General features: G+C 46.4%; 1 protein-coding gene across 1 annotated transcript in view; it reads right to left on the bottom strand.

Moving 5' to 3' along the window:
• Positions 1-20,817, bottom strand: part of C2CD2 (C2 calcium dependent domain containing 2) — a 70,693-nt gene that overhangs the window by 37,258 nt on the left and 12,618 nt on the right. The window contains exon 3 of the mRNA XM_023192004.1: positions 1,038-1,151. Coding sequence (XP_023047772.1) covers positions 1,038-1,151 — 114 coding nt within the window. The remainder of the gene's footprint in view (positions 1-1,037; positions 1,152-20,817) is intronic.

Genomic DNA, 20,817 nt, shown 5'->3' with positions numbered 1-20,817 from the left:
ACCATTTTCAGGCTTGATCATAAACCAGAGAAAAGGAATGAGAACCCAGGAAGGGAAAGGTGGGATGGAAGAATGAGAAAAGCAGAGAAAGGAATGGGGCAGAAATGCAACGAAGGCAAAGGAAGAGAGAAAAGAAAAAAAAGCATCCAGGATATTGACAAAACTGACTCTGGGAATTCTTGGAATGGTGATGGATGCTACAAAGTGCCTCTTCTCATTATGAAATTACTTCCTAGGAACTCATCACCAAAACAATTCAAGCTCAAGTACATATTTTCAAATGAACTATTTTTTTTGCATCTCTCTCTATATTATCTATTTCTCACAACTTATCACTGCAGAATGTCTTATTTCCTAATTGTTTCATGTTTATTGATTTTATTTCTCCAGTGAGAATACACATTTGAGCATTTTTTTCTTATGTCCATCATAATGCCCAAAATAATACCTAATAATGAATAGTATACAGTTATCTGAGTCATTTATATCTAGTTTTGTTCACTTATTCAATTGATAAACACGTTAAGTATTTATAGTGTGCCAAGTGCTAAGGATACAGAAGTGAATACGGTAGACTAGATTTCTAAAAATAATAATGATAATGGGGGGGTTCTTTTTAAATCAACCTTGTCAGAAACTGAAAAGAGGAATGCCCCACAGCCGCCGCTCCGCTGTGTTTCCAAGCTGCAACCAGTGCCAGATTCGGAACCAGAACCACTTTTCTCATCTCAGATGCCACCTGCCTTATCATATCCGTCAACAACACCCCGCCTTGTTCAAATGCCCGAAAGAGTGAACCCCTGAGTTTATTATAAATGTATGTGTGTGTGTGTAGTGTGTGTGTGTAATGTGTAGTGTGTATGATCATTTCCTACATATAAAATCCTATATGGAAGCTTATAGTTTGTAAATTATGACACGAATGATAATTAATAAAAACATGAATGTTACAGCCCCGTGACTCACACCATGCTCACTCTTCACATTTCTGAGAACTGTGACAGGTCTCATAACGTGCAAAATCTACACATCTTTACCTGTAAATGCAATGGGGAGAGCCGCATGTTGTATAGCCGGCATCCAGCATCCAAGGCAGGCTTCTCGCTGACCAAGAACTGAATAGCCTGGCCCACCACCTGACAGACCACCACCTGGAGGAGGCACAGGTAAGGGAGAAAACTGTATCCAAAACAAAGGACAGTGCATACATAGGCATCTTTTTTTTTCTTTTTTTTGGAGACAAGGTCTTGCTGTGTTGCCCAGGCTGGAGTACAGTGGCGTGATATCGGCCCACTGCCACCTCCACCTCCCCAGCTCAGACGCTCTTCCCACCTCAGCCTCCTGAGTACATGGAACTACAGGGGTGTGCCCCCACACCCACCTAATTTTTGTATTTTTTTTTTTTGTAAAGATGGGGTCTACCTAGGCTGGTTTCGAACTCCTGGGCTCAAGCAATCTTCCCACCTTGGCCTCCCAAAGTGCTGGGATTACAGGCGTGAGCCACTGCACTCAGATGCCATAGGCATCTTTTTCTTTTTTGTTTTGAGACAGAGTCTTACTCTGTCACCCAGGCTGAAGTGCAGTAGAGCAATCTCGGCTCACTGCAACCTCTGCCTCCCTGGTTCAAGCAATTCTTCCACCTCAGCCTCTCAAGTAGCTGGGATTACAGGTGCATACCACCATGGTCAGCTAATTTTTGTATTTTTAGTAGAGACAAAGTTTCACCATGTTGACTAGGTCGGTCTCGAACTCCTGACCTCAGCCTACCCACCTCAGCCTCTCAAAGTGCTGGGATTACAGGCGTGAGCCACCATGCCCAGCCTAGGCATCTTTATATCAAAATAATCTAGACTTCATACGTTAGCAAGGATACAAATTTAGAGTTTCAAAGTTGGATAAATATTCAGATTAACATCTTTTCTATAATGTAGTAGTTTGAAAACTAGAACAATATTTCAAATATTTGCTTCCTGATGACTTTCTTAGGATCTAAAGTCTTGACCAAATCTAGTTATCATGCGCTTTCCACATATAATGCGGTTTTCATCCGGAGACGTAGTTTGACTCTGTCGCCCAGGCTGGAATGCAGTGGCGCAATCTCAGCTCATAGCAACCTCCCAGGTTCAAGTGATTCTCCTGCCTCGGCCTCCCGATTAGCTGGGATTACAGGCGTGTGCCACCACCCCTGGCTAATTTTTGTATTTTTAGTAGCGACGGGGTTTCGCCATGTTAGCCAGGATGGTCTCGATCTCCTGACCTCGTGATCCACCCGCCTCAGCCTTCCAAAGTGCTGGGATTACAGGCTTGAGCCACCGTGCCCGGCCGACAAAGTCTTTTTCTTTAAATATCATCTTGTTCTGTTTCTCCACAATAGCTGAATTTTAATTCCCCAAATGTTTCCACATTCATACACAGTCAAAGTCATTAGCCATCTTTTTTGGCTAAAAATGAGTCTTAAAAAGAAAGCAAGTTATAGATGTTAAGAGTAAAAAAAGTTTTCTTACATTACCCAGAACACAAGGGGTTGCTTTCACCTAAATAATTTCGACACTATCATGGTTTTCAAAAACGTGGGAGTCACTGGAAAAACATACAAAGTATCAAACAATTATAAAATTATGCAGTCATACCAAAACTAGAATTACAAAACGAGCTCATTCAAGAACCTGTCAGAGAAAGATAATAACATGAGGAATAAACCAAACTGTGGCTTTCTGACATACATCATACATCATGCATCATACAGTATGAAGAGGCGTGATTTTCACAGCTACCATGGCACACAGGGAGATCCAGTTTCTGCCACAGATTCCTCTATAGAAGCTAATCTAGAATGAGAGGTCAGACCTCTCCCAGCTCCCCTCCCGGAGGCAGAGGGCCAAGCAGACACGTGTGGGATAATTACCAGGCCAGGTGCCAGGTGTGCACTGGCCGGGAGGGCAGGGGAGGCTGGGGCATGCTGGGCTGGACCATAGGGCAGGCAAGGGGGTTCCGTAGGTGGCCAGTGTTTGGCCAAAAAGCAAAGCTATCAGGAGCTAAGGGTAAGTCAGACTGACCTCCTCCTTCCCAAAAGAACCACTGACTCCACTGCAGGGAATCACTGGACAGGAAGAGAAAATTCTTTAATTCTCTGGTGGATTTATCAGAATCTAAAATACCAAATGGAAAGATTATCAAAATAATTACTCGGTCGGGGCCTGCTATTCCCCCAAGTTCAGGGCTAGGACATACTTTCTCATCTGCTGGCTCCTGGCCGCAGCCAAGTCCTGGATCCAGCTCTTCCCACCACTGGCCCACTTCACTCTGGAACAAAAACGGAACCTGGGCACTGAGGCCCCGGCAGGGGTCAACATCCAGTGTCCACAACCAAATACCTCAATGCCACAGAGCTAGAAAAAGAAAATCCCGCCTTCTCTCAACATTGGCAGAAAGTCACACAATTCTTTCTAGCGGTTCTTACTACGCCATGTTCAGAAGACTGATTCACATGAGTTAATTACATATTTCCATCATCTCCAGAGTTCGCAAAGGGCCAGAACAAAAAAATGTTTGTATAAGAAATGTCGTCTCTTCATGTTAAAAATAAATGATCTATAAACAGTCCTTTTTGGAGGAACATGTTTTGTGGCCAGATGAGTTACACGCACCAATGGCATGACACTGAGAAAATTCCCTGTCCTTGGTCTCAACAGCCCACGCCTTTTACTGCTTAAAGTAAAAAATAAAAAATAAAAATAAATTTAAAAACCCGACACTGACTCTGAGGCACTGCATGATTCCTTTGGAACTTTTTCTACTAAGCGAATCAGCTTTGTACCAAGAAAACAGACTTAGCATCTCAACCCAAGCAAGAATGAATTTCATTTCCCTTCGTGTATCCAGTTCTACAGAAAGCTTCCCACCACCCATTCCCTGATACATAGAGAACCAAGCACTTGATTAAAAGCAAGCAAATAAATAAGTAAATAGATAAAAGAACTTTAAAACTTCTAGAATGCAGTACTCCAAAGCTCCTAAGTAATCACTCAAGCCCCATCACTGAAGTAGTATAATCTCTACATTCTACTCTAGGACAGAATGTGTGACATCTTTTCATAGTGACACCCTGGCATGTCTTCCCCAGCCCGACGGCTTCCCTACCCTCTCAATAAAACCTGGAGTGCAGACCAAGCCTTTCTTGGCCTCCCCTCAGAGTTCGGCTAGGAAAGTTCATAAAAGAAACAATCTGAGCTGAGTGTGGTGGCTCACGCCTGTAATCTCAGTGCTTTGGGAGGCTAAGGCAGGAAGACTGCTTACTCCAGGAGTTCAAGACTAGCCTGGGCAACAGAGCAAGACCCCATCTTTTAAAAAAAAATTAGCCAAGCATAGTGGTGTGCACCTGTAGTCCCAGCTACTCAGAAGGGTAAAGTGAGAGGATCACTTGAGCCCAAGGGTTTGAGGCTGCAGTGAGCCGTGATTGTGCCATTGCATTCCAGCAGAAAGAAACATTCTGAACCTGCCTCAAATTTTTACATGGCCAAACAAAATGCTGCTCCTGCTGCACTTGGAGGGACAACCATTAGGACCAAATCCCCTTCCAGGGCCAGCCCCTGCCTCTGTCACCCTAACAAATAATGCCCCATTTGCCAAATGGACAGGGACAAAATGGAGAGGAGATTTTAAAAACAAGTAATCATCTTTTAGCGTATTAAGGTGTTATCCACAATGGGGATTAAATTCTCCCAACCCATGCCAACAGCGCCAAGGCCCCCAGGGGCTGAGAGGGGTTCCTCGCATCACAGCAGAAGGCAGGATAACCTGACACAGGTAAGCAGCTCCTCCTCACTAGTTAGCCTTCCTAAGTGGCCAGATGTCAAGGGTTAACATCTACCTAAATACCCAGGAGCGGGTAGAGACCCTGATCTTGACCCTGGAGTCTCCCTCCCCCAGTCAGCCATGGTTGTGAGAGCCTCTTCTTAACTTTCCAAGTGAGCTCTGCGGGGAATCCCAGTTCTAGGGAACTGACAGACTGGGTCCTAAGTGTTTCCCTCTGAAACAGTCTGCTATTAGTACAGGATTTTACAAAGTTAAATAGAACAATGATCTAGCATGGGTGGCAGTGACCGTGAACTCCTCTGAGGACAGGAGTGGACCCCCAGCCCCAGGGCAGAACTCCACGGAGCCCAGGTCTGCATCCGCAGGAGGGAGCGCTCCCTTGACAACAACCAACCATCCCCCAACCTGCATTTTTTTGAGACTTTTTTTTCCCCCAAACAAGCAAAGATTATTTACATAAAGCATTTCAAAATCAAGCAACAGAAGGGTGAACTTTGTTTTCCAAATAAACAACTTCCTCTCTGCATAAGTGACAGTGTTTTTCAGAGAGGGGGGCTATTGGCGGTAAGTCAGGGTCTCCACGTGGAAAGCCCGAGAGGGGACTCACGGTTGGCAGGTAAGGGTTTGGGTGGGGGAGCCCTGGGCAGCAGCTGGAAGCGCCAGGGGGAGGAGAAAGTAAGACTGAAGGCTGAAGAGCAGGCTGAGCAGGGAGGCCTTCACTCACCTTCTCTGCTCTCTCCAGCCTCAACACCTTGACCTCATGTAGTTACATACCTATGCAAATAACACTTATCTGGAAACTATTCCTTTGTTTAGACTTGGGGCCAAAACATTCCAGGCACAGTTACTCCAAATTTCGCAACTGTTCACCAACAAGCAAGCCCCTGAGTCTTCAGATCTCACTGTGCCCTTTCACTTTCCTTTTCAATTAAGCTTCTTGTACAGCTTCCTCCGCACCTTCTCTTAGAACACTCTAGAGAACTGGAAATCAGGTAATTACTTTTGTCTCCAAAGAAACTAGCAATGCAGCTGAGAACATGTATCCAGAAGGTTTATCTACTTGAATATTTTTCACTGTCATCACACTCTGTAACACCCAAGGAAAGAACTCCCAAGTAAAATGAAGGCAAAGACCCTTCATTAATCAAGGTGAGATCGCAAGTGAGTCTCATCTCTGTAAATATTCTTTAAGACAGGATGAACTGGATGGATATAAAACACTATTTCTACTCTGGAACTGGGACTCAATTTAAAACGTAAACTCCATTAGAGCTGAAGATGATCCCAATATCTACAACATTTAATCCTGTTTGCCTACTAATTCAAAATAAATGGCTAAAGATGTATTTTTATTTATTTATTTTTGAGATGGAGTCTCACTCTGTCCCCTAAGCTGAAGTACAGCAGTGTGATCTCAGCTCACCACAACCTCTGCCTCCCGGGTTCAAGCGATTCTCCTGCCTCAGCCTCCCAAGTAGCTGGGAATACGAGTGTGCCGCACCACGCCCAGCTAATTTTTGTATTTTTAGTAGAGACAGGGTTTCACCATGTTGGCGAGGCTGGTCTCAAACGCCTGACCTCAGCCTGCCTCAGGCTCCCAAAGTGCTGGGATTACAGGTGTGAACCACCGCACCCCGCTTAAAAATGTATGTATGTATGTATGTATGTATGTATGTATGTATGTATTTTGAGACAGAATCTCACTCTGTTGCCCAGGCTGGAGTGTGCTGGCGGGATCTCATTTCACCACAACCTCTGCCTCCTGGGTTCAAGCGATTCTCCTGCCTCAGCCTCCCGAGCAGTCGGGACTACAGGTGTGCACCACCACACTTGGCTAATTTTTGTATTTTTAGTAGTGACTGAGTTTCACTGTGTTGGCCAGGCTGATCTCGAACTCTTGACCTCATGATCCACCCACCTTGGCCTCCCAATTTGCTGGGATTGCAGGTGTAAGCCACCGCACCCAGCCCAAGATGTATTTTTATAAGAAATTCTCGCAGGGAACTGAGATGAAAAGGGTTGGAAACAAGATGGCGGCCAACCCCAAGAGCTGCTGTTTATCCTCTTCTGGGGGAGCCTCGACCACATGGGGCTCCTGCTCCAACCTGACTCCAACCCCACCCCCAGCAACACTCGTTCCCTTTTCTTGTTAGATACTTTAAACAAGGAAGCCTTTCAGTAATACGGCACTACAAGGAGGTGTTGTTAATGCATCACACGGTTTAATGTGGGCATTCTACAGCAGAAAGATCTGTTTGTGAATGTGTTCTCTTTCATCAAGTATACACTAAAAGACATAAACAAGACAGTTCCTTTAACATGAAGGGCAGAAGGGAAGTGGGTCTTCTCCAGGCTGGCAGCTAATGCTTCCTGACAGGGCCGGGCCGCTCGACCACACCAACCTCCTACGCCCCGTGTTCTGTATTCCCACCAACCGAAGAAACCTCGGGGCCACCACAGGCCTTTCACTCTGTATCCTCCAGGCCAGAGCCAGGCTGCACCTGCAGGCTGGCTCGGCCCAGAATTCCATACACCATCATCCGGACGAACAGGTGGCCTTGTGGGAGTCCCATTCAGGGGCGGCATCTGCCCTGGATCTCAGAGGACGGGGTCTCCAACGAGGAACCTCCACCACCCGCCCTAGGAAAGACCCTCATTCAAAACAATTTCACAACCTGTCAGCATTTTAGCATAAATTCCAAGTTCATGGAATACCCGGAATTTCAAATCATACAAAGCAAAGCAAAAAAAAAAAAAAAAGACACCTGAGCTGAGCTTCCTGTTTACAGCTAGCCAGAGTGACAAATGTGGACAATTTTAAATCATGGTGCCCATACCAAACAAGCAGCCCCTTGAGCTATGGACAGGGCAGGGGACGGCCCCCCACCCCCCAACCCCGCAGGTCTTAAGGCATATTTCAGCATCAGGTAGAACACACTTGCACACGACACACCACACACACCCAGGGCGAGCTATGGGTTTCCCCCAGAGAGGATATGGAATAAGGTTCTGGGGGAAATTCCACACGATCGCCCAGTTCTGTCTGTAGCTGCAGTTTCACAGATGAAAAGGGTGATAATGCTGACCAGTTCTCCTTTCCCTATCTTTGTTGTCTTTTTTATGGTGAGGATATGGTGGGGGCAGGAGCTTAAGTGAAATAATAAAAGTGATAATATCACACCTGTAATCCCAGCGCTCTGGGAGGCCAAGGCAAGAGGATCACTTGAGTCCATGAGGGCAAAACGAGACTGGGCAATATAGTGAGATCCCATCTCTACAAAAAATTTAAAAAGTAAAAAAGGAATATAAATGCAAAAAAAAAATCATACTAACAGCATGGTTTATTTTGTGCAGTGGTTGGAGCTAGATTCTGGTTCACTCCAGCCTCTGCTGCATCGTAGCTCCATACCTTCGCCAAGTGACTACACCTCTCTGCCTCAGTTTCTCCTTCTGTACAGTGGGATGATGCTTCTGACACAGGCTTGTTGTGAGCTCTCATGAGAATGGATATAAGTTCTATACCCAGGGCCTGGTCACACCTGATACCATCACATGCCACAACATGGCAGGTGCCAGGCGGGGTACTGCACGGGCACAGGCCTGCCCTGCTTCCTACAGCCCTGCTAGGGAGGGGCTTCTACAGCACAGACACAGAACCTGTGGCTCAGAGAGAGAAGGACGTGCCCCAAACAAGCCCAGATCCAATCAGGGTCTCCCTGGATTCTGAGACGGGCCTTTCCCCAGGCTAGGTGGATTATAACTTTTATTTAAAACTTTCAGTTCCAGCTGATCATTATACCATTGGGAGCCTGCATTTATTTAGAAATGAAACTGAAAACACACAACTAAAGCATGTCCAGGACTCCCGGCTCCACACCGTGCCAGGCGACATCACCCAAGTCTCCAAGGATCACAAAGTGATCGGCTCTTGCCTTTATCAGCAAGTTTTCCAAATGAATGTTAAGTCGAAAGCTACACTTACCGTACTGCAACCAATGCAGCCAGTGGCTGCTAGCAGAGTACAACGAACAAGAGCAGGTCTGGTATAAAGACAGTGACTCTACATTCCAAAGCTTAGCTTAGGGGAAGAAGAACAGGCTTCTGCCTTAAGGGTACCACTTATATTTTGGGGCAGAAAGCAGGCACTTTCAAAAAGGGGCTTGGCATGAATGTCATGAAAGGGAAGAAGCGAACAGGTGAGGGTTCCCATAACTTGCTTTGGCACCTTATCTACTGAGTGTCCAAGCTGGTGACCGCTGGTGCCTTAGTGGGTAGGACTAGGTTGTAACAGCCCAAACTCTTCCAGTGGGAGAGAGTTTCGTCATGGACACTCTTTGGGTTGTAAATCGACTGTTATCTCTCCAGGAAACCTCCTGGTGGGTGAGGGTTTCATTCGGACCTCCTGAGCACATGGTTAGGCGAGCTTTCCTGGTAGGCAGTGTCTGGTGAAGGGAGGTAAGAGGCTATAATTGCATTTCTAAAGGGCTAAGGAAAAACTGGGGAGCAGGGGGAAGTGGAGAAAAGAAAAGAGAAAAAATAATAATAGACAACAATAACTCATTCTCTTTTTCTTAAAAAATGGGGGTATTCAGGGCTGGGCACAGTGGCTCACACCTGTAATCCTAGCACTTTGGGAGGCCAAGGTGGGCAGATCATGAGGTCAGGAGATCGAGACCATCCTGGCTAACACGGTGAAACTCCATCTCTATTAAAAATATAAAAAATTAGCCGGGCGTGGTGGCATGTGCCTATAGTCCCAGCTACTCAGGAGGCTGAGGCAGGAGAATCACTTGAACCCGGCAGGCGGAGGTTGCAGTGAGCCAAGAATGTGCCACTGCACTCCAGCCTGGGCGACAGAGCAAGACTGTGTCAAAAAAGAAAAAAAAAAAAAAAAAAGAAGAAGAAGAAAGAAAGAAAGAAAATGGGGGTATTCAGTTACAACATTTCCCAAGAAATGCAACCCTTTTTCCGTGAGCGACCTGTCACAGCACAATTCCTAAGCGCTGATTCACATTCATCTTTTTACCGATGTGTGGACCTCAGGCCCCCAGGGAAGGGACCATGAAAAGCTTCTGAACCCCCATGTGCCAGGGCAGGGCTGTGGCTGCCCCTGCGGGGGAAGGGCTGGCTCTCAGGTGGCTTGAGATATGGAAATAAGAATTTCCTTCTTCTAGGTCAAACATTCTGGAGCAAATCTCTCCCACGACGTGAGGAAAGACAACATAGGTAGAAACTTGCTGCTCTTGTTTAAGAGTGTAATTAAAGTCTAGGAGAAATAAATGCGCTCGGTGCATGTTGCGACTAGAAGAGAATGCAGAGAGAGCCCCCGGAGAAAAGTTTAAAGGCCATGCTTTGCTGCCTCCAAGCCAGCCCTCACTGGAGCCTGCTCACGGGGGCTGTGGGCGGGAGCACGCTTCCACACCTGGTCTGAGCAGATACCCTGCAAGGCAGGCACCCAGGAGAATTCCCTCAGGAAAATGCCACAGCCCTGCAGGGCCTTCCGCCTGTGATAAATATGTGTTTGGTCTTTGTTCCTGATGCCTGGCACAAAGCTCTTAAAACCCTTGGAATCTCCTGAGAGATGAGAGAAAAGTGCCTTTTTTTTTTTTTTTTTTTTTTGGGATGGAGACTTGCTCGCTTGCCAGGCTGGAGTGCAGTGGCACAATCTCGGCTCACTGCAACCTCTGCTTCCCAGATTCAAGCAATTCCCCTGCCTCAGCCTCCCAAGTAGCCGGGACTACAGGCGCGTGTCACCACGCCCAGCTAATTTTTTGTATTTTAGTAGAGATGGGGTTTCACCATGTTGGCCAGGATGGTCTTGATCACCTGACCTCGTGATCCACCTGCCTCAGTCTCCCAAAGTGCTGGGATTACAGGTGTGAGCCACCACGCCTGGCCAAGTGTCTTTTACATGCTAACAAGAGGGCTGTTGGGGGGACCCTAGATAGCATCAGGATGGGGGCTGGTCACTTGAGAAACTTTGAGCCCCACCTCCAGCATCCCAACACCTCATCTCCGGCATCCCAGCACCCCACCTCCAGAATCCCAGCACCCCACCTCCAGCACCCCACCACACCACCTCCAACACTGCACCCCACCACCCCATCTCCAGCACCCCACCACCCCACCTCCAGCACCCCATCACACCATCTCCAGGGAGGGCAGAGGGGCTAGAGGCTGCGTTCAATCACCTATGGCCGATGATGTAATCAATCACGCCTAGGGAATGAAGCCTCCATAAAAACCCTGAAAGGACAGGTTCGGGGAGCTTCCAAGGTGGTGAACACATCAAGGTGCTGGACGGGTGGTTCGCCCAGGCAGGGCACGCAGCTGCTAGAGTCCCTGCCCTCCCTCTCCACCCACCTAAGCATCCCTTGGACGTGGCCAATCCTGAGTCATATCCTTCCTAACAAACTAGTAATAGTAAGAAAACTGTTTGCCTGAGTTACGTGCTGTGAGCCGCTCTAGTAAGACATGTGAACCTCACGGGGGGAGTTGGGGAAATCTCCGATCTACAGACAGTCAGAAGAACGGAGGCAACCTAGGGCTTACGCCTGGTGTCTGAAGTGGGGGCAGTCTTGTGGGACCCGGCCCTGGGCCTGTGGGATCTGTGTGAAGTCTCAGTCATGTCAGAATGGAGTTGAAGTGTAGGACACACGGTTGGCACCAGAGTTGAAGAACTGATAGTTGGTGTGAGAAAAACCCGCACACATGTGGTGTCCAAAGTGTTGTGAGTAAACATAGTTGAGACCGCTCCTCACCGCAGCCGCCGCTGGGCCGGGTGTGGACTCCGCACTTCTCCATCGTTGGTCCTGCGGGATGACCCAAGTTGCTTCAAGCTCTGGGAGACCTCACTCTGTGTAGACTATGCAGAGAGGGTTTAGCAGATGAACCAGGCATTTGCAAAGGTGATGACTTGGACACACAGAGGTCTTCAGGGGTGGCAAGAGGAAGTCCAAGAAAAGGGCATCATGTAGGCAGGGCAGCCGGTTCCACTGGGAGAGCGACCCACAGGGACACTCCAGATGGAACGCCAGTCAGGCGTTTGTCAACGGAGAGGAGGTGGGGAGTTGAGGCCAGCCAGTCCTCAGCCTTATCCCACTGACCAGAGATGGCATTATATAACAGACAGGCTGGGTTCCGGCGGCCTTGTCCCTGTCTTGGCCCAAATGCCAACCACATGTCCCTTGTCAAGGCTGAGTAAAAAGATGAGGAAGATGCAACCTGACACCACGGCGTGAGCTTGGAAAGGGAGGGGCAGTGCCCTGGAATGAGAACTTCCTGTTTCTTTTCTATCTCTTATTTGTCACAGGTCCTCAAGTTCTGTTACAGTTTTTTTTCCTTCTCAAGAATTATGCCCAGCTGAGGGAACACGAGGCGGTGCTGACACGGAATTCAGTGCAAATTTGGAGACCACAGGGGTGTGTGGCCCACATACCAGAGAAGAAGAACACCATTGTGAACCCGATGCCTACACGGCAGTTCCAGAGCTGAACTCACAGAACAGTATTAACTGAAAGAGGCCTTGCTGTCTTATCATTTTCATTTAACGCACGAACTAAGCAGTGTCTCACCCTGGACATTTTACAAGAGATTAAGCTGGCTGGATGCCTTTGCAAAAACAGTGCCCTAAAAATGTGTCATGTTTGGCCAAGATGCTCGTCCAAGAATGGAAAAGGCCATGTACAGAATCCAAGCACCCGCGGGTGTTCTACTCCTGATTGACCCTTCCCAGGAGCCGGGGCAGATCCCAACAGGACTTCCTCCTTGTGGTGTGCACAGGATCCAGGCTGGCAAGAGCGACCGGGCTCCTCCTCCCACACTCACAGCCCTGTGAAAGGTGAGGGAGGGGAGGGGACCCGTCTACCCAACCGGTGGGCTCACTCCACCTCAAACGACAGCACGAGCCACAGCCAGGACAAGGCCGAGTGGCAAAGGGTCCTTTCCTCATTTGGCCACAAAAACAAAAGTCAAGAGCTATGCGGAACATTGTTGCAAAAGAAAACAAGAGTCTGCTGTGTGCTTTTTCTCTGGCAGGAAAAACTTTCAAGAACAGGGTTAACAGCAGTCCTATCCCAGCAGGCGGCAGCAGGAGGTCGATAGTTAAATAATAATAATAATCAAAGTTGGGACATTTTTAACTTTTTAATGAGCATGAACTATTTCTGTAATTGTATCAAAACAAATGCAATTTAATCATCTACTTTCACCAGGTGAGGTGGCTCACACCTATAATCTCAGCACTTTGGGAGGCAGAAGACAATAGATTACTTGAGCCCACGGGTTCAAGACCAACCTGGGCTACAAAGTGAGACACCATCTCTACAGAAAAAATAAAAAACTAGCCAGGCATGGTGGTGCGTGTCTGTAGTCCCAGCTACTCGGGAGGCTGAGGCAGGAGGACTGTTGAGCCCAGGAGGTCAAGGCTGCAGTGAGCGGTGTCTGTGCCAGTACACTCCAGCCTAGGTGACAGAGTGAAACTCTGTCTCAAAAAATAAAAAGTAGTCCACTTCCTAAGGTTGCTTTTCTGACAATATGTATCAATATCCTTAAAAAGGCACATACTCTTTCTCAAGTACCTCTACTCTTCTACGTCTAGGAACAGTGAAGAAATAAACACATGAGCAAAAATAACAATAGAGGTAGGCGAAAATATTGAGCCCGGCACAGGCATGGCATTGCTCCATGTGCTGTACCTGCAATAACTCACTCCATCCTCACAGCCTGTCTAGGGGGTGGATAGTATCCTCTACCTTTACAGGTAAGAAGCTGAGCCACACAAGGAAGTAAAAGAACGGAGCAAGGAACCCTGCTCCTAACCAGGACAACACGGCTGCTGCTTCACAGCCTTGACTCGTGTTTTGTTTTGTTTGTTTGTTTTTTCTGAGTGGAGTCTAGCTCTGTCGCCCAGGCTGAAGTGCAATGGCACGATCTCGGCTCACTGCAACCTCTGCCTCCCAAGTTCAAGCAATTCTCCTGCCTCAGTCTCCCGAGTATCTGGGATTACAGGCGTGTACCACCATGCCCAGCTAATTTTTGTATTTTTAGTAGAGACGGGGTTTCACCACATTGGCCAGGCTGGTCTCAAACTCCTGACCTCGTGATCCACCTGCCTTGGCCTCCCAAAGTGCTGGGATTACAGGTATGACCCAACACACCCGACTAGCCTTGACTTTTATGCGTTCATTCATTAGAATTTTTGAGGAATTTTAGTGACATGGGGGAAAGAATATAAATGGAATATAGTGTAAATTGTAGCAAAAAATAAATGCAGAAGAAAAAGACTGGCAATGCACACCAACACAGGAACAGAGCTCATCACCAGTTCACGCAACTACCGTGTGTTTTTATTAAATATTCTTCTGTGTTTTTCAAGTTTTCATCAATGAACTTGTATTGATTTTATGATAATAGCAGAATTCCTATGTTTGAGACAGAACGGACCCATGACAGCCTGAGGTCTGAACTTGCCAGAGCCTGTGAGTATCTGCAAACTGCAGTATGCTTGTCTGTGCTTGCTGACGCCTGACTTCCACAGCTAGAAAAGTCCTGACACCGAGGGCTGGGCGCAGTAGCTCACGCCTGTAATCCCAGCACTTTGGGAGGCTGAGGCAGGCAGATCATGTGGATCAGCCTGGCCAACATGGTGAAACCCCATCTCTACTAAAAACACAAAAATTCGCCAGGTGTGGTGGTGTGCACCTGTAATCCCAGCTACTCAGAAGGCTTAGGCAGGAGAATCGCTTGAACCCGGGAGGCGGAGGTTGCAGTAAGTCGAGGTTGCGCCACTGCACTTCAGCCTGGGTGACAGAGCAAGACAGCAAGACTCTGTCTCAAAAAAAAAAAAAAAAAAAGTCCTGACTCCTTGAATGGTGTTGGGAAAGCTGGCTACCCACATGCAGAACAATGAAATTAGACCCTTATCTCACACATATACAAAAATCAACTCAAAATGCATGAAGAACTTAAATGTGAGACCAGAAACTATAAAACTACTAGAAAAAAACACAGAAGGAAAGCTTTAAGACATTGGATTGGGCAATGATTTTTTTTTTTTGGTATGATCCCCAAAACACAGGCAACAAAAACAAAAACAGACAAATGGGATTGCATCAAACTAAAAACTCTGCACAGCCAAGGAACCATCAACGGAGTGAAGAGACAACCTACGGAATGGAATCACATATTTCCAAAGCGTATGTTTGATAATGGGTTAATGTCCAAAATAAATAAACAACTCAAATAGCTCAACAGCAAGAAAACAAATAACCCAATTTAAAAATGGGCAAAGGACCTGAATAGGTGTTTCTCAAAAGGAGACATACAGGCCATGTATGTCAGAGGCCAACAGGTCTCTGAAAAAGTGCTCAACATCACTAATCATCAGGGAAGTGCAAATCGCAGCCACACGGAGATATCACGTCAAACCTGTGAGAATAGCTATTAGCAAAAATATGAGCGATAACAAGCGCTGGTAAGGACATGGAGGAAAGGGAACCCTTGCGTGCTGTTGGTGACACTGTAAATTATTATGGCCATTACAGAAAACAATATGGAAGCGCCTTTAAAACCTAAACAGAGGGCCAGGTGCGGTGGCTCAAGCCTGTAATCCCAGCACTTTGGGAGGCCGAGACGGGCGGATCACGAGGTCAGGAGATCGAGACCATCCTGGCTAACACTGTGAAACCCCGTCTCTACTAAAAAATACAAAAAACTAGCCAGGCGAGGTGGCGGGCGCCTGTAGTCCCAGCTACTCCGGAGGCTGAGGCAGGAGAATGGCGTGAACCTGGGAGGCGGAGGTTGCAGTGAGCTGAGATCCGGCCACTGCACTCCAGCCTGGGCGACAGAGCGAGACTCCATCTCAAAAAAAAAAAAAAAAAACTAAACAGAGAACTACCATATGATCCAGCAATCCCACTACTGGGTATACTACTGACCCTTGAACAACATGGGTTTCAACTGCACAGGTCCACTAATACGTGGATTTTCTCCCACTTCTGCCACCCCTGCTACAGCATGACCAACCCCTCCTCTCCCTCCTCCTCAGCCTACTGAACATGAAGACGATGAGGATGAAGACCTTTATGATGATTCACTTCCACTTAATGAACGGTAGATTTTTTCTTCCATATGATTTTCTTTTATTTTTTCTTTTTTTGAGATGGCATCTCGCTCTGTTACCCAGGCTAGAGTACAGCAGCGTGGTTTCAGCTCACTGCAACCTCTTCCTCCCAGGTTCAAGCAATTCTCTGCCTCAGCCTCCTGAGTAGCTAGGATTACAGGCACCTGCCACTACGCCCAGCTAATTTTTTGTATTTTTAGTAGAGACAGGGTTTCACCAAGTTGGCCAGGCTGGTCTTGAACTCCTGATCCACCCGCCTCAGCCCCAAAGTGCTGGGATTATAGGTGTGAGCCACCGTGCCCGGCCCACATGATTTTCTTAATAACATTTTTCTCCAGCTTACTTCATTGTAAGAATAGAGTAATACAGATAACATACAAAATACGTGTCAATTGACTACATTATCAGTAAGGCTTCTGGTCAACAGTAGGCTATTAGTTAAGTTTCTGCGGAATCAAAAGTTATATGTGGATTTTTTTTTTTTTTTTTTTGAGATGGAGTCTTGCTCTGTCACCCAGGCTGGAGTGCAGTGACGCAATCTCAGCTCACTGCAAGCTCCGCCTCCTGGGTTCATGCCATTCTCCTGCCTCAGCCTCCTGAGTAGCTGGGACTACAGGTGCCCACCACCACACCTGGCTAACTTTTTGTATTTTTAGTAGAGATGGAGTTTCACCATGTTAGCCAGGATTGTCTAGATCTCCTGACCTTGTGATCCGCCCGCCTTGGCCTCCCAAAGTGCTTGGATTACAAGCATGAGCCACCACGTCTGGCCTATATGTGGATTTCTGATGGCACAAGGGGTCAGTGCCCATAACCCTCATGCTGTTCAAGGGTCCATTACAGATCCAAAGGAAATAAAATCAGTATGTTAAAAAGATACCTGGAGCATTATTCAAAACAGCCAAGAGATGGAATCAACCTGAGTGTCCATCAACAGATGACTGGATAAAGAAAATGTGGCAGATATACACAACAGAATATTAGCCTTAACAATGAAGAAAATCCTGTCATTTGCAACAACATGGATAAACCTGGAGGACCTTATGTTAAATGAAATAAGTCAGGCACAGAAAGACAAATTCCACGTGATCTCACTTATAAGTAGAATCTTAAAAAGTTAAACGCAAAGAAACCAAGAGCAGAATGGTGGTTACCAGGGGCTAGGGAGGTGGGGACACTGGGGAGGTATTGGTTAAAGGATACCAAATTTCAGTTAGAAGGAATAAGGTCAAGAGATCTATTGGATACCATGGTGACTAAAGTTAATAACAACACATGATATATCTGAAAATTGCTAAAAGAGTAGATTTTAAATTTCTAACCACACAAAATGGTAAGTATATGACATCATCCACAAGTTAGATTTAGCCACTCCACATGTATATATATATATATCAAGATGCGTACCACAAATATGTACAATTTTTGTCAATTAAAAAAATAAATTTTGAAAAGAAAATAAAGTCACTGACACCTGACAAGGATTGACAAATCATAGCTCAGGTAGAGGAAGGGTACACAAATTAAACAAAGCTTGCTATGTGAAATAATGAAACCTTAAGAAATCTCTATACCCTTCCATATCTTTTATTATTGTGGTAAAATACACGTAACATAAAATTGACCATTTTAGCCATTTTCGAGTGCACAGTTCAGTGGCATTGAGTCCATTCACTTTGTTGCATCAACCATCATCACCATCCACCTCCAGAAGCTGCACCTTCCCAAACTGAAACTCTGTCCTCACTAAACACTAAGTCCCCACTTTCCTCCCCCAAGCACCTGGCACGCACCATTCCACTTTCTGTCTCTCTGAATCAGGCTACTCTAGGGACCGCTAAGAAGTGGACTCATACAGCATTTGTCCCTTCACATCTGGCTTATTTCACTGAGCATATGTCCTCAAGGTTCATCCATGTTATAGCCTATGTCAGAATGTCCTTCCTTTCTTTTTTTTTTTTTTTTCTTTTGTGAGATGGAGTCTCGCTTTGTCACCCAAGCTGGAGTGTAGTGGCATAATCTCAGCTCACTGCAACCTCCGCCTCCCGGGTTCAAGCGATGGTCCTGCCTCAGCCTCCTAAGTAGCTGGGATTACAGGCATGTACCAACACGCCCAGCTAACTTTTTGTGTATTTTTAGTAGAGATGGGGTTTCATTATGTTGGTCAGGCTGGTCTCGAACTCCTGACCTTGTGATCTGCCCACCTCGGCCTCAAAGTGCTGGGATTACAGGCTTGAGCCACGGTGGCCGGCCTAGAATGCCCTTATGGCTGAACTCTATTCCATTTCCTTATCCATTCGCCTATCAGTGAGCCCTTGGGTGGCTTCCACATTTCAACCGTTACGAAAAATGTTACTATGGTCATGGCTGTACAAATACAATGCTGTTTGTAACTTTTAATTTACATGTGCTATTTTTGTCATGTCCATTTCTGGAAGTGTATTTATTAAAGGGATTACAATTGAATCACCTACTGTCTCAGGCCACTTTTCTGGCAATATGAAGTTTTTTTAAAGATAGAGTCTTGCTATTTCCACAGCTCCGCTTCCTCCACTCTCTGTCCAACAGTCCACTCCTCTCTTAACTGGGAAAGCACCAGAAAACACCATACAGAAACCACCCAGCCACAAAGGGATTCAGTCCCTATCTGCCACAAATAGAGAGGGTACTCACCGTCCGCGAAGGCACTTCCAAAGCAGCGGGCTCCAGGAGGGCAGGCCCACGGCTCTCTGCGCCTCAGCTCCCCAGGTGTAAAATGGGCACTGGACCACCTGCAGCAGGGCCCTCCAAGCTCTCCAGGCTGTGCCAGGCTCAGCATCCTACACTGCTGCCATGGGCTCCCTCCTGCAACCCCAGTATTTTCCAGTAACTTCCTCACATTCATTGCAAGGATTATGTAACAGTGTGGCTCCAGTGCTGACAAGGGTATGTGGGAAGGAGAGCTCTCCTATGCTGCTGGGGCAAAGAAAACTGGAACAGCACTTTGGTGACTGACTCAGGAATACTTGGCCAAGCTGAAGTGTGCACACCAGCGACCCGCCAGGCTCATGCCTTCTCTTGGGATCCTCCAGTGTTTGAGGAGTCGGGAGGCAATGAACAGACACAATTGCTGCAGCACTCTCTGTACAGACTGAGCATCCTGAATCCAACAATCCCAAATCTGAAATGCTCCAAAATCTGAAACTTTTTGAGTGCCGATGTGATGCTCAAAGGAAATGCTCACTGGAGTATTTTGGATTCAGGATGCTTGACTAGTAAAAAATAACGCAAATATTCAAAAATCCAAAAAAAGATCTGATACCCAAAATACTCCTGACCCCAAGAATTTCAGATAAGGGATACTCAAGCTGTACTTTCGAAAAAGAGAAAACAATTTAATTACCCAGTAATAGGAGATGGTAAGTGAGCTCGGGTTCATCTGGAATCCTGAATTATAGCTGAAACAAAATGAACTACAAAGAAAAGAACTACAGAAACTAACCTGGAGAAGTCTCAAAATTACAGTGATCTACATAGAGAAAGCTTGTTGCAAAACTGTACATAAAAAATGATAAAAATGTTAAACACACAAATACCCCAGCTGTCACAGGGATATGTGAGAGGTGGGGTGAAGGGGCCGGCAACACTCTCCTCCATCTGGGGCCACACAGGCGTCCCCCACTTGCTGTCTGCTAAATGGTACCCACACACCTAACTTGATAATAAAATGCAGACAGAGGCCCGGCGCGGTGGCTCAAGCCTGTAATCCCAGCACTTTGGGAGGCCGAGACGGGTGGATCATGAGGTCAGGAGATCGAGACCATCCTGGCTAACACGGTGAAACCCCATCTCTACTAAAAAATACAAAAAACTAGCTGGGCGAGGTGGCGGGTGCCTGTAGTCCCAGCTACTCGGGAGGCTGAGGCAGGAGAATGGCATAAACCCAGGAGGCGGAGCTTGCAGTGAGCTGAGATCCGGCCACCGCACTCCAGCCTGGGTGATAGAGCGAGACTCCGTCTCAAAAAAAAAAAATGAAGACAGAGCCATAAACATCATACAGCAACACAGGTAACATATAAACACAGGCTGAAAATGAAGAAAGAACAGACCAACTTTAGAAGAACAGTCATCAGTGTAGGTAGGAAGAGGAGGAATAGAGGACGGAACTTTATTATAGATGATGCTTTCAAAAACAGATTCTTTATATACACATATGGGAAATATACATGTGAGTTATGGGGAAGGGGAGAAGCACTGATTCCTTCTTTTCCCTCCTAAAGTGAGACCATACCCTCAAGTCTAACTGCCACTCTAGACTGTAAATTACAAATCAGTGCATTCAGCAGCCAACAAGAACATTCATTGTATTTCTCCACATGGAGCTGGTCTTTGGATTTGCTAGTTATGCTGAACATAACTGGCAAATAAACCGTTTTTATTAATGGGGAAAATTCAGAGCCCAAGAGTAAGAAATATAACAACAATAATCACAACAACAACAATAATATAATGAGTACAAGGGTAAGACTTGTATTAAAGAGAAAATTTCAGCTGGTCATGGAGAATCACATCTATAATCCCAGCACTTGCTCCCAAAGGCTGAGGTGGGAGGATCACTTGAAACTAACAGTTCAAAACCAGCCTAGGTAACACAGCAAGACCCCATCTCTGCAAAAAAAGAAATAAAAAAAATTAGCCAGGCACGGTGGCACGCGCCTGTAGTCCCAGCTACTCAGGAGGCTGAGGCAAGAGGATCATTTGGGCCCAGAAGTTTAAGGGTACAATAAGCTGATGCCCCTGCACTCCAACCTGGGCAACAGAGCGAGATCCCATCCCTAAAACAATACAAACCTAAACCAAAAAAGACAGAGAGAAAATGTCTTAGGACTTATTTCAGAAGC

This window comes from Piliocolobus tephrosceles, chromosome 19 (assembly GCF_002776525.5).
Source record: "Piliocolobus tephrosceles isolate RC106 chromosome 19, ASM277652v3, whole genome shotgun sequence".
NCBI classification, from domain to species: domain Eukaryota; kingdom Metazoa; phylum Chordata; class Mammalia; order Primates; family Cercopithecidae; genus Piliocolobus; species Piliocolobus tephrosceles.
Note: the sequence above shows the minus strand (reverse complement) of the source record. Positions and strands in the feature narration are given on the sequence as shown.